This window comes from Dermacentor albipictus, chromosome 8, assembly GCF_038994185.2.
Source record: "Dermacentor albipictus isolate Rhodes 1998 colony chromosome 8, USDA_Dalb.pri_finalv2, whole genome shotgun sequence".
Lineage (NCBI taxonomy): Eukaryota > Metazoa > Arthropoda > Arachnida > Ixodida > Ixodidae > Dermacentor > Dermacentor albipictus.
The window spans coordinates 47,235,511-47,253,535 of record NC_091828.1 but is presented as its reverse complement, the minus strand read 5'-3'; the positions used below and the strand labels follow the sequence as shown (position 1 = coordinate 47,253,535).

Here is an 18,025-nt window from a genome sequence, read left to right as displayed (position 1 = left end):
ATCCTGCTTTCGATGCTCGCCATAGAAATGAAGGACAAAGGCAATTATCAAAAACCTTGATCAAAAAGGTATTACAATGTTTTTTTTTCTTATTGCGATAGAAATTATATCGACACTACAAGTGCATTTCCGCCGTCGCCGTAATGTTCTGTGTTAACTGCAAAAACGATAACATCACCTCTCGCTTTACGCTGCATATGCGAGTGAAAGCTTGTGAATGTCAGCCCACGATTGCGGCTCAATCCCACGCGCGCCAGGGAGGAAAGCGTGGCGCAAGCGCGCCGTCTTTTGTCGCGTGCGAGCCACGCCACGAGCCGAGGGGGCGGTCGGGAAGGGGGGGTTCGTTCTACTCCGGCAGCTGCTGCTTACGACGCGGCCGCGGCTGCCGTATCTTGCAAACCATCTGCAACGTGGACAAAGCGCACGCGTGGTGGCGGTAGCCTCGTGCGCGAAGACTTTTCGGCTTCTAGTTCGTGCTGCAGCAAGATACAACAGGAAGGTAAGTTCACTCGCTGCTGCAGCTGCCACGCTTACTAACTGCAGCGCTTTGACACCGACTATCAGTGGTCATCGAGCGAGATGTGTTCATGTTTCACTGTGCACGCATGACGCCGTGCATGCTATTTAGTTAGTAAGCGAATGTTTGCAAGTCTATACGACCGATAAAAATTGGAGGACGCTTAAGCTTCGCCTTCAAGAGTGGGACGCGACAGCGTTCCCGTCGACCCGCCAAGGGGTATAAGACAATGCGCTACGGCACAGCAATCACTTACGATGCGCCCCGCATCGGACTTAGCGCCCACCTATCACGCGGTGAACGTCGAGCAACGCAGCGTTCGGCGCGACAACGAAACGTGCGCCTGAGCGAACGAAACGAACCAAAGAACTCGGTGTCTCGGAGGGAAAACGATCTACGCCAAACGTCGTGATCGGCACGGGCAGAGAGATAGATAGTAATCTAAACCGGAAGCACGGCGAAGCGTCGTCAGGGGAGAGGGAGTCCCGCGACGCGCCTGGCAGCGGTCCCAATGCGCGCGCGGCGCGCCTCCTGTCGGGGCAGCGCCGTACATTGAGAGGAGGGGGTCTTCTGTGTTTGCCGCAAGATGGCTCTGCGTGTGCGGAAAGCGCAGAAGAAATGCAGCGGAAACGCACTTCGCAACTCGTGTAATTGTGACTTCTGTACGTTACATGTTCATAATTACCGATATACACCGCAGTATAACTTTCCACGGCTGGTTTCGAAGGCAACACCGCATTCACTAGAGGCGCGTTTGCACCGCTTGGAAGCATCGAACTCGTGGCTGAGTGGTAGCGTCTCTGTCTCACACTCCGGAGACCTGGGTTCGATTCCCACCGGGCCAATCTTGGAAGTTGCTTTTTATTTATGAAGAGCCTGCCGTGATTTATCGCTCACGGTCAACGCCGCCGACGCCGACACCCGACGCCGACGACACCGGCTTTTCTGCGACACGAGCTCCTTAACGCTATCGCGTTAAAACTAATACGCTTACTTCCTACAGCTCTCTGCTAATTTTCTATCGCTATCGATGATTCTCCTCTCGGGCGAAACTGCGACTTTTTATTGCTCAGTTGGCAGTTTCACATCCCGACGCAGTAAAAGGAGCCTTAGAATAGAAAACTGCAAAGGGTAGCTTAATGGTGTCCAACGCCTGCCAGTGGGTAAGTGTGAAGTATCTACATCCATTGATTTAACATTGCAGTTTCTTTTAATATCCATAGTTTTCATGTTGCTTTCTACTTCACATTTCACGAAAATAGAGTATTTATTACAGGGAAATTCTAGATGAACTCCACACATCTGTTATATGAAGTTACAATGGTTCTATGGTGGCCACTTTCCAATAACTACCAACAATTTTAAATGTAGGTCACTGATATTTCAACTAAATGTCTGTAGACTGGGCTACAAGAGGCAAGCTTATTGTCTATTGAATTCAACCAATTTCGAGTCTATTTGTGTTACAAATTCTAGCATCGGCCATTAGGCAAGTCGATGGCAAACTCGCAATTCTTTTTTCCCTTGGCGCATTCAACTCACCCACAGTGGTAAAGACAGTGCATCCCATGGAAAGAGCAATTGAGATTGCGGCTTGTCCAACGCCTCCGCTGCCACTATGGACTAGGAGCGACTGCCCAGGTCGAATGTCGGCGCGTATCACCAGAGCGTAGTAGGCAGTGGAGTACACCACGGGGACCGTAGCCGCCTCTTCCATGGTCCAGCTTTCGGGAATAGTCCACATCATGACTGGGTCGGCCGCGAGTGCGGTTGCTATGCCCTTGCCGAGGACCATTCCCATCACACGCCGTCCATTCCAGTCGCGGCCTGAATACTCCATCCCGAGGAAGGCCTCCTCGGCGACGTTGTCACCTGAACGAAACATCCGGATCGCAAAGTGGAAGCTTCGCTCTTCCCCTTCGAGACGTACGCGAGAGTTTCACTTTCGTGGCAACAAGACCAATGGCGAAAAATATAACAGCGTGTTGTTTTGACCAACGCTCTGCCGTGCGTTAGTGTCAGCACTCCATTCTCCTAAATACGAGCATTCCTTGAATCTATAGAAATTATCAATCTCTATAGAAATTAGGTCGAATATGAATGCGATTCGCCCCAGATTCTGTGCACGCATCTTTAGATCCTATTACTAAGCGAGGAATTTCTGTTAAAAGACGAATAAATAAGCATTAAAGTTCTGCTTCTATTCGTCGACTGGGGCATGTTGATCAAATAAATAAAAACATAATTAAATAGTAAAACCTTTAGGAGACTTAGATGGCGTGTTCTTTGCTGGCTTGAAGGAAGTTGGTTATAACGGTGCGTTTAAGCACGAGACGCAGATAAAACGCACAGAGGACAATCGCCGAACTTGAACTGAGCTTTACTGCGGAAAAAAATTACGCGAGCAGTAGTTGCTTCGCAGAAACATTGGAAACAACATTGCCACCGCGCTAGTTGCCAGCGGGACCACACCTGCAGATTGTCATATCTGAGAACGCTACTGAATGCCCTGAACTGCGCAGGATTGAAGACAAGTTCAGAAACCACGCTTTAACATGATTCTACGCTCTTTATTACCCTGAACTCCGAAACTTATTCTGTAAACAGGAGCTCGTCTTTTCTTGACAATTTAAGTAACGCGGTACTGATGCAACTTTCTCCTACCTTTTCTACGCAGAATGCCTCAAACAATTTTGTCTTTTTGAGCCTTGAAACTTCCTAGTATACAAATGTCATTGCATCGGGCAAATTTGCAGGCTTTTTTAGCGGGAGGACATTAGGTTGACCATCGCAAAGTGTGCCCGTGTAGCCCATTCTGCAAAGACATTTGTATACGGTGAAGTTTCAAGGCTGAAAAAGAGATAGGATTATTTGAGGTATTCTGCATTTAAAAAATGGAGAAGGTAGCATTAGCCCCGCATCACTTAATTTGTCATCAAAACAAGATAGATACTGGAACAATGTCTCTTAGCCGGCGAGCATGAAGAGCGTAGAATAGTGTTACAACTAGGTTAACAAACGCATCTTTAATCTTGCGCAGATATGGAATTTCAATGTTGCTGCGAGACATGATGATCAGGTAGTGTCATCACTCTGGCAGTGAGGGCTATGGCAGTATTGTCAAAGTGTCTGCGTAGCAGCTGCTGCTCGTGCTGCTCGTGGCGCGCATATAATTCCCTCTAAAATAGGTGGGAACCAGGCGCCACGGCAGCAACTAGGTAGAAGAATCGCACGCGTAAATCCGAAGTTAGGATACCACCTACGTACCATTGGTTTTTTCGTCCAATTTATTTTTTATAGTTTGTACTGTTGAATTAAAACATCTGATTTACCCAATAGTTTGTACTGTTGAATTAAAACATCTAATTTACCCAATATATTTCCTTATAGTGTCATTGGTTGTTTGGTTTGTTGGCTTCATATGATTGCACATAATGGAGTGAGGCAGACCAGCGTGCTCGCAAAAGCAGTGCCTCGTTCTCCACGAGAAAGAAAAGCACTTAGCAGCTGAAGGCTCGTGGTGGCTTTGCCTTGGAAGGTTAGGCCTCAGTTATTCGTGTTGCAAAATCAACAATAAAGGATTTTTTTTTCGTGCGCCTCAGCTGGAAAAATCGGCCGGCAGAGATTGTCGTTGCATCTGTAATTATATTCACTGCAATGGCCGGTGCGTATGGATTCGGGTCGTTGCACAGATTTTAGTTGTGAGTGAAGCGAAGTCCCGTTTATCGCCATGTCTACTTATTGGTGCGTCACTCATGCTTTTCTAAAATAAAGCTCTGATGTTTACAGTGCCGATGTGTCGCTGTTTCTTTTACATCCTACAATGTTTAGAGGAAACGGTTCAGGGGTACTCATGCTGTGCTCGACGTGCGTATTAAAGTGGAAGCTGATTTACCCGACGGTAACATGTTTCGCTATTTTGTCAGCGTTACCATCACTCAGAATATAAGCTCATGGAGGTAGCAGTCATTCAGTCCACACGTTTCTAAATTTATTCCATATTAGATGCATTTCCATGCACTGCGGGAGGACAATGGAGGTAAAAGTTTCACTGGATGGATGCCCATGATTGGCGGAGTCGGTGCATAACGGTGCCGCATGAAACGCGATTACTATTTGTCGTAAGGTTGTTTTGAAATTTTATAAAGCAGTTAAGCGCGCAGTGGCATTGAGGTGAAAGTGTTTGCTTATGTGATCCGCGCCGCACCGCAGGTGGGTGAACACAGTCAAGTTAAAGGAAACACTCACCGCGTGCCGTGTCCATGTTTACTTTTCCACTGGCAAGCATGACGTCACGGAAGTTGACAGCCGCGTAGTATACGTCGACGAACAGTCCCTCGGAGCCGGCTTTCTCGCAAGGGGAGAGGTAGTTCAGCGGAGACTCGTACCACTGGAGGCTCGACAGATCTCCGCGTGTCTGGACGTTGAGGTAAGCGTACTGCGTAGTTTTCTTGGCCTGTCCGCCTGCCAAATGTTGAAAAAGAGGGGTGAGTGAGATAATTGGTTTACCGAACTGTAACTCCCATAGACCCTCTTATCGATGTACGACACGAAAAAACTTAGTAGAGCAGCAGAGCAACGCAACCTACATGCTCTTTTCAGGTCTTATCCCAGAGGCACAGCGTTCGTGTTCCAAGTTTATATTAGGTCTAAGCTGTTGTAAAGGGAATTGCTATTTCCGCGAAATGCAGAATTACAAAATGGCCTCACAATTGCTGACTCCTGTAATCTTTGCGCGAGTTCTCGAAGGCAAGCAACCTCAAGTACAGCACTGGTTGTTTCGGCTTAACACTCTCTTATAGCCCTTCACTCGCTATCTTAGCGGTCTGTGTATTTACTCGCAGTCTCACGAGACTGCGGTAGGCGTAAGAACGTTTATAATAATATTAAATATATTAGCGCATGCAGCCTAGGGAACGAACCACTGAGTTTGAGCATCTTCTCTTCCTTTATAAGTCTGATATTACCATTGTCATACAAGCCTGGTTGCGTTCGCATCTAGCCAACAGCGAAATAATGCCCCCCTTATCAAATTATTCCTAAGGATCTTGCAACTCGTGCTGGTGGCCTAGCGATTGTTTGTAAAGAGGATATTGAGCTTCTGATGTTACGCGAAAGCCCCGATAACGAAAGTATTTTGTATAGGTCAATGCTGGGTGACTCTCCTTGCGTAATTGGTGCAGATTATAGACCTGCTTATGCCCCTCTTGCCTTTCTAAAGCCAATTCAAGAATGTTCAGCTCATAGCTTGTCTTAAAACACGCTTATAATTATAACTGGTGATTTCAACCTGGCAGACATTCCATGGGATGCGTTTGGAGATTAGCTCAGGGGACTTCAAACACTCCGATGCTTTATTTGACATGGTATTTAGGGGAGAACTGAGCCATGTTGATAATTAGGCAACTAGTATTCAATCCACTACTCAGTCCGTGCTCGAGCTTGTATTTAGAGAAAGCAGGATTACTGATCATACCATTTCTGTCTATGACGGACCATTAGACCAAAAACTTGTCCTATTGTGGAAAAAAAATCTAAAATTCGCGGTTCTGCCCGAAATGCGGAGCACTGATTACGATAGCAAATTACTAGATAGCTGTACAAAGCAAGGATAATAGATTTATCGGCCGTATAAACTTGTAAACTTTCTCATGATTCAACGAGGACGTAGAAAGAAACAGACACACAGAGACAGTGCTGTCTTTGTGTGTTTGCTCCTTTCCACGTCCTTGTTCAGTCACGATTACACATTCTATCATGGATTAAAGCCAACTAGCCCCTGAACGAGTTTTAACTAAATCAACCAGCACGGTTTCATGTGTGCACAGGTACACATGAATACATCTCGCTCGATGACAGCGGAAACTGTTTGTGAAAACGCGAATTAGGAATCTCGGCCACAGCCACGGGCCAATTTATTGTTATTTATCACACTACCCACAGCGCCATTTTCGCATTACAGTGGGGGGGGGGGGGAGAAGTACATATATCATTGACAAACAGCAGTTAATGTAGAATACACGAAAAAAAAGATACAGATCAGGGCAAATCACCGTCACAACAAAAAGAAGAAACAAAGAACCAGAGCATAACCGTACATGCGCGAAGTGAAACAAAGCGGTTCTGTTGACGCAAGCACAAAGTACAGAGAAAAAAAATTGCAATTCATACGGCTGAAGCAAAGGCATCATTTGAAGATAGCGATTGACCTCCGTGCATCTGTAGCTTCAACGCGAACGAAATGTCGAAAGCACAGCGCATACGAACCTTGCGGTGCTACTCGCACTGTGGAAACATTTTGGAACGCTTTGAATATGGGGACCGCGCGGTCGTGCACTTTGGCCACGTCAAAGATTGCTTTCAAGACACATGAGGGCCGGCAACGCGACCGTATGGCGTCCACCAAAGGCATCTATTACTGCGTCCACGATTCGTGCGGCCAAAGCGGTAATAGACGCTGCGGTTGTCTCCACTCAGGGAGTCCACTTGGAGCTACTACCGTGTGCGGACGTGAGGTTTGGAGTTCTTGCGTCAGCAGCAGACGCTACCGCGTCTCACGTGCTTTTCCTCGCCCTATTCTGATCAGGACAACGGACGTTTCCTGCGACCTTCCACTTCGACGTCAAGATCAGCAACGATGCAGCATGGACGCTCGCGGCGTCTCTGAGCCACCGTGTAGGCCGTGCTCGAAATAAGCCTCAGCGTGGTCAGGATCGGAGTCCAGGGACTACTGACCTTGTCCAACACCGCTAACACCCATTGAACACGATCATGGATGTGGAAGCTACCAACTGCGATAATCCAGCAACAGAAGGATACCCAGAAGATCCAGTGGATGGATCATGGCTCATCGCTCATGGCCGGCTGGGAGGCCGCACCGACGCTAAGTCTGACCCAACAGTGCGCGACCAAGAGACGCATCATTCGAACCAAACTGAACAACGATGACCCCAGAGGCTCCCGCCTCTGCCGATTGATGATTTTATAGTCATCCTGCGCCAGAGAAACGGTATCACGTTCAGTGAGTGGCCTCGCCACTCTCCGACTCACGCCGTCGGCATTGAGGCGAGTTTTAAGAAAGAAGAGGTCGACGAACTTTACCTACGTGTTCAACGGGCTCAAAACATCGCCCTCATCAGCACGTCAAGCGAAAGAATCACGAACAACCTTAACAAGGTGACATCGCTTACACTCGGTCCATATCGCTACCCGATCTCAACATACATCGCCTCCCCCGATAATTCATGCAAAGTGATTATCGCGGGTCCCGACACAGGCACTCAGCCAACCAAACATTTAGACCACCAGTTGCACCTGGGGTGCAGATCCTCCATGCTCGCATGATGGGGCAAACAACCACGGCCATCGTTACATTTGCTGGCCTCAAGGTACCGCGCAACGTGAGGAATTATGGGGCCGAGCACCGATGCTACATACACACCCAGAAGGCTCAGGTGTGCAGCATATGCCTTACAGTGGGTCACTGTGCGGACGTCTGCCCCACGCCAAGCATCAAGCGCTGCAGCACATGTAGGACTAAAAACCCATCCACCACCGCACCTCACCCGTGCCAGCCCTGGTGCCTGACGTGCAAAGGGACCACCCGACAACCGATCCCAGCTCTCCGGGCCGGGTACGAAAGCCACCCAACAAGCAACGAGTGTGCCAGGAACTCGAGAAAGAAAAATTGGAGGACGCTTAAGCTTCGCCTTCAAGAGTGGAACGCGACAGCGTTCCCGTCGACCCGCCAAGGGGTGTAAGACAGTGGGCTACAGGGCAGCCATCACTTACGAGGCGCCCCGCATCGGACGCGGTGAGCGTCGAGCCATATGGTCGAGCAACGCAGCGTTCGGCGCAGCAACGAAATGTGCACCTGAGCAAGCGGAACGAACCAAAGAACTCGGTATCTCGGAGGGGGAAATGATGCACGCCAGCCAAACGTCGTGATCGGCACGGGCAGAGAGATAGACAGATAGTGATCTAAAGAAAGGAAGGACGCTTGATTCTGCTGAGGGAGCAAGGCGAAGCGTTGTCAGGGGAGAGAGAGTCCGGGGCAACGACCCCCTCGCACCGGTCCTTCCACAGCTCCAATGCGCGCGTGGCGCGCCATCTGTCGAGGCAGCGCCCTACATGCAGAGGAGGGGGTCTTCTGTGTTTGCCGCAAGATTGCTCTGCGTGTGCGGAAAGCGCAGTAGAAATGCAGCGGAAACGCACTTCGCTACTCGTGTAATTGCGACTTCTGTAAGTTACATGTTCATAATTACCGATATACACTGCAGTATAACTTTCCACGGCTCGTTTCGAAGGCAACACCGCATTCACTAGAGGCGCGTTTGTACCGCTTGGAAGCATCAAACTCGTGGCCGAGTGGTAGCGTCTCCGTCTCACGCTCCGGAGACCCTGGTTCGATTCCCACCCAGACCATCTTGGAAGTTGCTTTTTATTCATGAAGTGCCTGCCGTGATGTATCACTCACGGTCAACGCCGCGGACGCCGACGCCGACACCCAACGCCGACGACACCGGCTTTTCTGCGACACGAGCTCCTTAACGCTATCGCGTTAGAAGTGACAACAGCATCGTCCTCCAGCCCAATCTAGAGAGCGACGAAGCTGATCGCGGTCCCGATCCTAGCCCCGATCTCGGTCCCGATCCAGGTCACGATCTCTGAGCCGAGGCTTTGGCGACTGTTTTAGGAACTGCGAGTGGGTACCACCATCGTCTTCATCATCATATTCATCACTACCATCTTCAACACCACCAGTGGCACCACCACCGGACATGAAAAAGCCGCCATCACTACCGCAACATCTACCATTAGCAGTGCCCGAAGGGCTAGCCGGACCTAAAGGGGTAAACTGGGCGGAGGGCCCACCACCTCCACTGTGCAAATCTCCCTCACACTCATCCAAACCTCAGTCCCTACCACAAACCCAATCACAGGCGCCTTGCGCAAAGATCCCTCCCCAGTTCACAACTCCATTGTGCCGCGACCTCCAGCATGAGCTAGCTTCGACGAGAATTGCACCGAGCTATGCCGAAAATGCGGGAAAGCTTTCTCACTGAGGTCCAGGAAATAATCCGAACCACCTTTGTAGACCTTCAAACCACACTGCTGAAACCAATGCCACATGAAATTACCAGCGAACTCAAGTAGAGCGTGAGAGAGCTCACGGGCACAACCCCTTACCCCTAAATCATCATTCTCCTGATCCTCACTAGTCGCACGCGCTGTACCAACCTCAGCGCCGTCACTAGCGACGAAAGAGCACGCTCACCCGTACGTTCGCCTAGCCCAGCTACAGAATGATGGCTCCTGTAATGCAAATGCAAAATAGAACGGCGGGACTGACGCTGTGGCAATGGAATTGCAAGGGGTACCGATCGAAACGGGGGTCGCTGCAACAGTACGTTGCCGCCAGGTCAGAACCGCCGGACATCATACTTCTCCAAGAGCCGGGAACCACACTTGTTCCTATCCGTGGCTACGAAACCATGATGGGCTCGGACGAGGCGAAAGTGTGCGCGCTCGTGTCCTGGAAACTCACCTATACCCGTACTACTCTCACGTCAGACATCCCTCATCAAATCATTGAGATTGTCGTCGCGGACACGTGAAAAATTAGCCTGTATATCTTAAATTTATACAGTGCACCTCGTGCTTGGTGAGACGATCTTTAGTACCTACTCTTGGAACTTGTCAAGTTGGGCCCAGTGTCTGTAGTGCTCGGTGACATCAATGCCACACACGTGTCATGGGGCTATCGCAGCAACACACCACAGGGCACCCGACTTTGGGACCTCACACATAATCATCGATTCACCCTCATAGCAGATCATACCCAGCCTAGTCGCCAGGTAAATAGTGTCAAGAGAGACACTTAATTGCCCGGATCTCACTATCATTAGAGAGGTCCTGAGCGAGTGGCTGAACACTGGCGATACGCTGGGTGGCGATCGCCATGATCTCATCATCCGCGTCAATCGCAGCAGTTACAAACGCTCTGAAAAGAAAACTTGCATTACAAATCGGACCAAACTGCGCGAAAACTGTAGGGATCGATCCACAGGAGATCTAAGCCCCAAAAATTATGCGAGTTGGCTAAGTGATTTATGCAACGATCTAAACAAAACGACTAGCCGCTGAACGTGACGACAGAGACCCCCGAGGTTGACCCGCATCTCCTACATCTGTGGGAGCCGCGCCGATATCTCACGAAGGGATGGAAGCGGCAAAAGTTCAATCGGAAATTGCGCTACAGAATATCCTAAATCACGAGAGCAGCCCAGGAATACGCTGACCAGCTAACCAGTGCTAACTGGCAAACGTTTTGTGGTAAGCTAAATAGTACGCTGGGCACCGCGAGAATCTGGGCAATCCTTCGGTCGCTAATAGGTCCGAGAAACGAAATCCCATAAAAATCGGCAGATTCAAATATTCCTCCACTATTATGGAGGAGACGGAGACCAGCTCCTGAAGGACCTTGAACAAATTTTTCTCTCCCGTGGCTCGAAGCCAAGCTATCCGGACTATCTGTATAGAGAAGAACGTGACCCATTAGGCACTAACATAACCGTCCACGAAATCAAAGCCGCACTTGCAGACATTCATAGGAACACGGCACCCGGTGAGGACGGGATACGGCATATTCAACTACGAAATCTCCCGTATTAGGACCTGGAAACGCTCTGTGCTACGTACAATCAGCACTGGCACGCCGGCACTCTCCCTCTGCAATGGTGACGTTCCGAGATCACTTTCATGCTCAAGCCCGGAAAACCCCTGTCGATCGAAAATATACGGGCAATTTCCCTCCCATCGTGCATTGGAAAGCTGCTTGAGTAAAAACGGCTTCAATCTTTCTTGGCGATGCAAAATTTCTTCTCCCACACACAGTTTGGATTTCGCCCCCATTTGTCCCATTACGATGTTCATTTCTTCAGATAAAAGAGAATCTCGTTGACTCGTTGAATCTCGCTGCACACATCATTCACCCTCTACGCGAGAGCATGTCCCAGTCCCCTCGAACATCCGGACCTTACTCACCACAGCACCCATACAGCGCAATATGCATCCAGAGCATCATAATGGTCGTCGGAATGCACGTAGTAAATACTTTCGAAAAATCCTAAACGCCCAGCCGGAGGGCACCATCTATTATACCGACGCTGCCAACTGTGCTCTTGCGATCAAACCCAAAGCAAGACAAGTGTCGGTGGTAGCGGACGATCAGGGTAATATCGTCATTTCATGTAGCGCTCTATTAGCACTCGCCATCAACCACATGGTCAGTCACATGAAATGATCACCAACACACGATCACATCATCATTAGAGACTCCCAAGACACATGTCGAGCCTACCTTAGGGGTCATATACCTCAGGAAGCCGATCGCGCTCTCACAAGCACACATAAGCTCCCCGCCATTCCAGATCCCCCAATACCATGCATCTAGCTGATTTGGACACCTGCTCATGCCTCCCTGTCAAGCAATGACCGCTCTCATGCGGCTGCTCGAGAGCTAACCTTTCGGGCACCTGGCAGTGAGGCGAGCAACCCATATGAAGCCTCCCAGAATTTGCCCACCACATACCGTGACACTGTGGACTTTTACAGACTAGGGCGCTTGCGATATCACCCTCTACCCTAATCCTTCTCCCGGAATGAAGCCGTATCCCTGAGACGACTGCAGACCAACTCTTAATTGAACCTCCTCCTTCTCAACAAGTTCTCCACAACCTTATATCCCACCACCGGCCCAGGCTGTGGTGCACCATCGACGACGTTGCACGTCACGATTGAGTGCCAAAAACTACCAAAGGATATCCCTGTTCTACAATACCTACAGCCAACATTTGCGCTGTAGCAGGCGATCCTCCGTTGCTCCGAGCCTCAGGTCTGGCTCACTCTGATACGATGAGCACGAGCAATAGCGACAGCCATTTGGGCCCTGGACTGAAGGCCCCAACCACATAAATCCTTTCACTTTATAATAAGGTTTCTTCTCTCTCTCCACTTTGTATGCAGTGGCGGGCAAGGAGGACCTCTAGGCACCTTTGCAGCCGTCGGTGTAGAACGCCCCTCCTTCCTCTCCTGACCTCGCTGCTTCGCGCGCCATATGAGAGGGAATACATCTGACCAGCGTTCCACGCACTCGCACGCAAGACTGAACCCTGTTCGTCGGCTAACCCTCACACACTTTCATTCACATAGAACAACACGTCGACATCGATGGCAGAAATGCACCTGGAGTATCCATATAGTTGCTATCGCAATAACGAGTTTTGCCAGCCAAGCTTAACACAATAACAATACACGAGAAAATTTCTCTACTACAGGAGATGATGTCAGCATCCCAGACTACATGGCGATAGAACTGGAGTGGTTTGATGGATCAGCTGAGCTCGATACATTGTGGGATAAGTTTAAAGGTGTTGTTAATTAGTGTACAAATAAATATTTTCACGGTGAAAAAAGAGGACAAGGTTTTCGACGGTGAAGACGTCGAAGTGACAACAGCCTCTCGGGATTCTCGGTTGCCCTGACACCCGCTCTGGTCCTATGCCTCGGTACTCTCGCAGTCCACCTCAGAGTGCCCGTTGTCGCTACACTACCAGGAATCCATCGGACTGGCGTACACCTGGCGACAGGCCGTTCTATTTCTGCTGCGGCCAAATCGGTCATGTTTCCCATCACTGCAGGATCCGCTCGCTGGCCCCTCCTCGTAATACCTCCGGAATTCAGGTTAGCCCTGAAGTTCCTCACCCCGTCGCTTCTGCGACGCTTCCGACGCCACTATCTCGACTCACCACTATGCTCGCTCGCCCTCGCCTCAATCTCGCCAGCCAGGTCCGTCTACCCCAGTTTCACCGCTCACCGTCGCCGACCTGCCCGGGACCATCCCAGAAGGAAAACTAGGCAATGTGGCACCTCGAGGTGGTACTGCAACGTCGTATTTGCCATAAAATCCACCTTCAACGTTGGTTACGAGACGTAACCTTCTTGACGTCCAAGTTGATGGCACACCCGTCACAGTCCTCATAGATACCGGACCACAAACATTGATTATGACCAGCCGCCTACGTCGCCATTTAAAGAAAATTGTTACGCCTGCCCTTACTCGGTTCGTACGAACCGCCGACGGTAGCATGGTGACCGTGGTGAGAATGTGCACTGCACGTGTGAATATTTCCGGCCACCATGGCCGGTCGCCCTGTTCACTTTGCTTGACCAATGCCGCCACGAACTCTTACTAGTCCTAGATTTCCTCTCCGCCATTCAGCGCTCTTCGATTGTTCCTCAAGTACTGTGCGTCTTGACCTACCTCTACTGGACGTTCCTCTGACACCACACGAAATTCACCTAAGACCGATTGATTTCGTCCCCGTTGCACCACAGGTCTTCACATACATCGATATGCCGCCTTCTACGGCAGTTCCCAATGGTGATTACATCTCCGCTCCCATACCTGCCATCGTTCTCACCCACAGCGCTGCTGCCCCACATACAATAGTGAGGGTCACAGACAATCGCATGTATCTCCCTGTGGGGAATTTCGGGCTCGCTAAGCAAATTCTGCTTCAAGGTATCACCCTGGCTACAATCACTGCTTTCAATATTAGTTGCACTGAGACTTTTGCCGTCGACGCTTCCTGCGAGCCTTTCCGGTCGGCGAAATGTACTGACAAAGACATTAGGAAAATGATCGCCCCGAATCTCACTTCTACGGAGACTGAACAGCTCTGCAGTCTATTGCTTTCCTACAAGAATATATTCGACCGGAACAGACTCTTAGGCCAGACGTCACTTGTCAAACATCGTATACGCACAGGCAATAATCCACCCATCTATCGGCTACCCTACCGCGTTTCAGCTTCGGAGCGTCACGTCATCAAAACTGAAGCAGACAAGATGCTAACGAGACACATCATTGAGCCATCCTCAAGTCCCTGGGCGTCCCCTGTCATGCTGGTCAAAAAGAAGAACGGTTCAGGGAGATTCTGCTTCGATTACCGCCACCTCAACCGCATAACGAAGACGGACGTCTACCCACTACCTCGTATCTATGACGCCCTCGGTTGTCTATACGGGGCACAGTATTTTTCGTCCATCGACCTGCGGTCCAGATATAGGTAAATTGCTGTCGATGATCTACATCATGAAAATACCACTTTTTTAACGCCAGATGGTCTTTAGCACATAAAAGGTATGCGTTTTCGGCTATGCAACGCTCCGGCTACCTTTGAGCGTATGATAGACTCATTACCCCAAGAATTCAAGTGGTCGACGTGTCTCTGCTACGTAGATGATATTATTGTGTTCTCGCCCTAATTCAGCCCACACATTGAGCGCCTTTCAGATGTACTTGCCGTTTTCCGTATGGCCGGTGTACAGCTCAACTCCAAGAATTGTAACTTCGGCCACCGTGAGATTACTCTTCTTAGACATGTCGTCAATGCGGCTGGCACCCGAGCGGACCTAGAGAAAATTCGCGCTGTGAAAGAGTTCCCTGTTCTACGGTATGCGAAAGCGTACGAGGTTTCGTGAACCTTTGCTCTGACTTCCGCCGCTTTGGTAAAGATCTTGCCACCATAGCACGCCCTTTCACAGATATTCTGAAGAAAAGTTTGCCGTTTTCATGGGGATGCTCTCAGGCCACCGCCATTTCTCGCCTTACCACCATTATCACCACCCCACCAATTCCAGGACACTTTGCTGCTTCAGCCCCTACAGAGGTGCGCACCGATGCCAGTGGCCATGGAATCAGTGCCGTCTTGGCACTGTTCACCCCAGCCATGAACGTGTCATCGCGTACGCTAGCCGTCTGTCACGTGCAGAGCGGAGCTACTCTAGTACAGAGCGCGAATGCTTGGCCGTTGGGTTGGCAGTGGCGAATTTCCGCTTCTATATATACGGCAGGCCCTTTTCTAGTGTAACGGACCACCACCCCCTCTGTTGCCTTTCATCCTGAAAGGATCCCACACGGAGGCTTGGACGATGGGCCTTGCGGCTTTAAGAGTATTCATATTCGGTGGTGTCTAGGTCTGCTCGCCTGCACAAGGACGCCGACTGTGTTTCCCGTTACCCTGCGCACATGCCCACCAACGCCAACATGGACGCTTCAGCAAGTGTTCTTTCCGTTTCCAAGATTTTGGACATGGCCAACGAGCAACGCCATGACACAACTTTGAGGACCGTCATTGACCGAATGGAATTTGCTCCTTCTTATCCATCGCTACGGCGGTTCATTATCAACGACGGGATATTGTACCGACCGGGTGTTCATCCTGACGGTCCTCCCCTTCTCCTTATCGTTCCTCAGCACCTTCACTCAACCGTGCTTCAGGAGCTTCATGACGCTCCGACTGCCGAACACCTTGGGCTTGCTCGCACTTACGACCGCGCGCGCCGCCGATTTTGCTAGCCGGGTCTCGCACACTCCATACGGGGCTATGTAGCTGCTTGGAAGCCATGTCAAAATCGCAAAAAGCCATAAACGCTTCCTTCCGGGTACTTACTAACTCGCATGGGTTTGGGTCTCTTTCGCCCTTTCCCTGAGTCCAGCTCCGGCAACAGGTGGATCGCTGTCACTACAGATTACGCGACGCGCTATGCCACCACTAGGGCACTTCCCACGAGCTGCGCAACTGACGCCGCAGATTTCTTACTCCGGGATGTCATTCTAGTACACGGTGCCCCGCGACAGCTCCTTACTGACTGCAGCCGCACTTTCCTTTCGGAAGTCATCGCCGATATCCTACGCTCACGTTCTACCAAGCACAAACTGGCTACCTCCTATCATCTCCCGACCAATCGCCTTGCTGAGCGACTTAACCGGACCATTACTGACATGCCATCGAAACACATTTCACCCGAGCACAAGGACTGGAATGTGGCTCTCCCTTATGTCGTGTTCGCCTATAATTTATCACGCCACGATACGGCTGGGTATCCCCCTTTTACTTACGCTTCAGTCGTGACGCTGTATTACCATTGGATACTTCACTCCCCGTGATACAGGATTCGAGGACAGAGTATGCCCGCGAAGCCCTCGCCCACGCTGACCATGCGCGCCAGCTTGCCCATACTCGTCTGTTGGCATCGCAGAAATCTCGACGGCACGCTTACAATCGCTGCCATCGTGAGATATATTTTCCAGCAGGCTCTCTAGTGCTAGTTTGGTCCCCCTGCCGCCAAGTGGGGCTTACCGAGACACTCCTTCCGTGCTACAAAACTCCTTACCGTGTTCTACGTCAAGTGACCAATGTCACTTACGCGGTAATCCCCGTGGTCTCCGTCGTGCCACTCGGTTTCACATTTCTTGACGTGGTGCCCGTCTCTCGGCTTAAGCCTTACTGTGCCCTTACCGACGGCCCCGTCTGAAGCACCGGGACGGAGGTTTTCTGCCGGGCGTTGTGATACGGCGGAAAAGGAGGATAAGGCTGTCGACGGTGAAGACGCCGAAGTGGCAACAGCCTCTCGGGATTCTCGGCTGCTGTTTATATACGCATCGTGTAAATACATCGTGTAAATGTATCGTGTAAATAGTTTTATACCCGTGACAATATCTTCCTATGAAGTTAAAAAAATGTGAGAAAGCGAAATCCTTGGGTGAACCCAGAAACTATGCAGTTAAAGCCGAAATTAAAATGAAGGAAAAATAAACAGATCATATTGAAACTTGAGATCTTTCAATAATTCTTAAGGAATCATCATATATTGCGAAAGAACATTACTATTTGCTCGAATTACCACGGTTCATAAAAGAGTCGCCTCAGCCTTTTTGGTGTCACCTTGCTCCATCATGTGAGGATGGGACATATATACCAAAAATTAAGGTATATTTAAGAACTCTGCGTCAATTGCTGAAATAGAATGAATTTTCCCACTCACTACTGCAAGTCACGTCTAATGCACGTTCAGACATGCAATGCATCTTAACATCAGAAGGAATGTTTTTACTTCTCTTATATATGGAAATGAGAATGTCGCTTGGCCCGGATGGCACCCAAATGAATTCCTGTGACAATATGGTGAATTGACCGCAAAGTATTTGCTGATAATTTTCCATGGTTCTCTTGAACAGCATAGTTTGCGGCGTGATTCGTTAATGGCGCCAGTCGTACCACGTTACGAAACTGCGGATAGAGAGTACAAAATTATAAACCCATTACAATTTCATGCAATCGCTGTAAAATATTCGAACATATACTCTCAAAAAGCTTGCTTAACTATCTAGAAGGCTCGAGCACGTACATTTATAACCAACATGGATTTAGAAGCCAATTGATCAAAAACACAGAACTTGCAGAAACATTGCAAGGTTTTGCTCAGGTACTTAAGGAAACAGGTCATATAGGCGGAATTTGGTTCGACTTATCAAAAGCTTTCGATCACATTTCCCACTGAGACTTTACTGGTAAAGCACATGATCACGGTGTTAACCTCAATATAGTCAAGTGTATTCAATCACATTTTATTATCATGACACAATATGTGGAAGTGAAA

The 18,025-nt window shown here is 49.6% G+C and overlaps 1 protein-coding gene across 1 annotated transcript in view; it reads right to left on the bottom strand.

The window, feature by feature from the left end:
• LOC135909727 (fatty acid synthase-like) overlaps nt 1-18,025 on the bottom strand; it is a 140,872-nt gene that overhangs the window by 47,362 nt on the left and 75,485 nt on the right. Inside the window, exons 16-18 of the mRNA XM_065441788.2 lie at nt 16,209-16,226; nt 4,766-4,973; nt 2,060-2,389 (exon numbers count right to left, since the gene is read on the bottom strand). Of these exons, the coding sequence (XP_065297860.1) occupies nt 2,060-2,389; nt 4,766-4,973; nt 16,209-16,226 (556 nt within the window). The remainder of the gene's footprint in view (nt 1-2,059; nt 2,390-4,765; nt 4,974-16,208; nt 16,227-18,025) is intronic.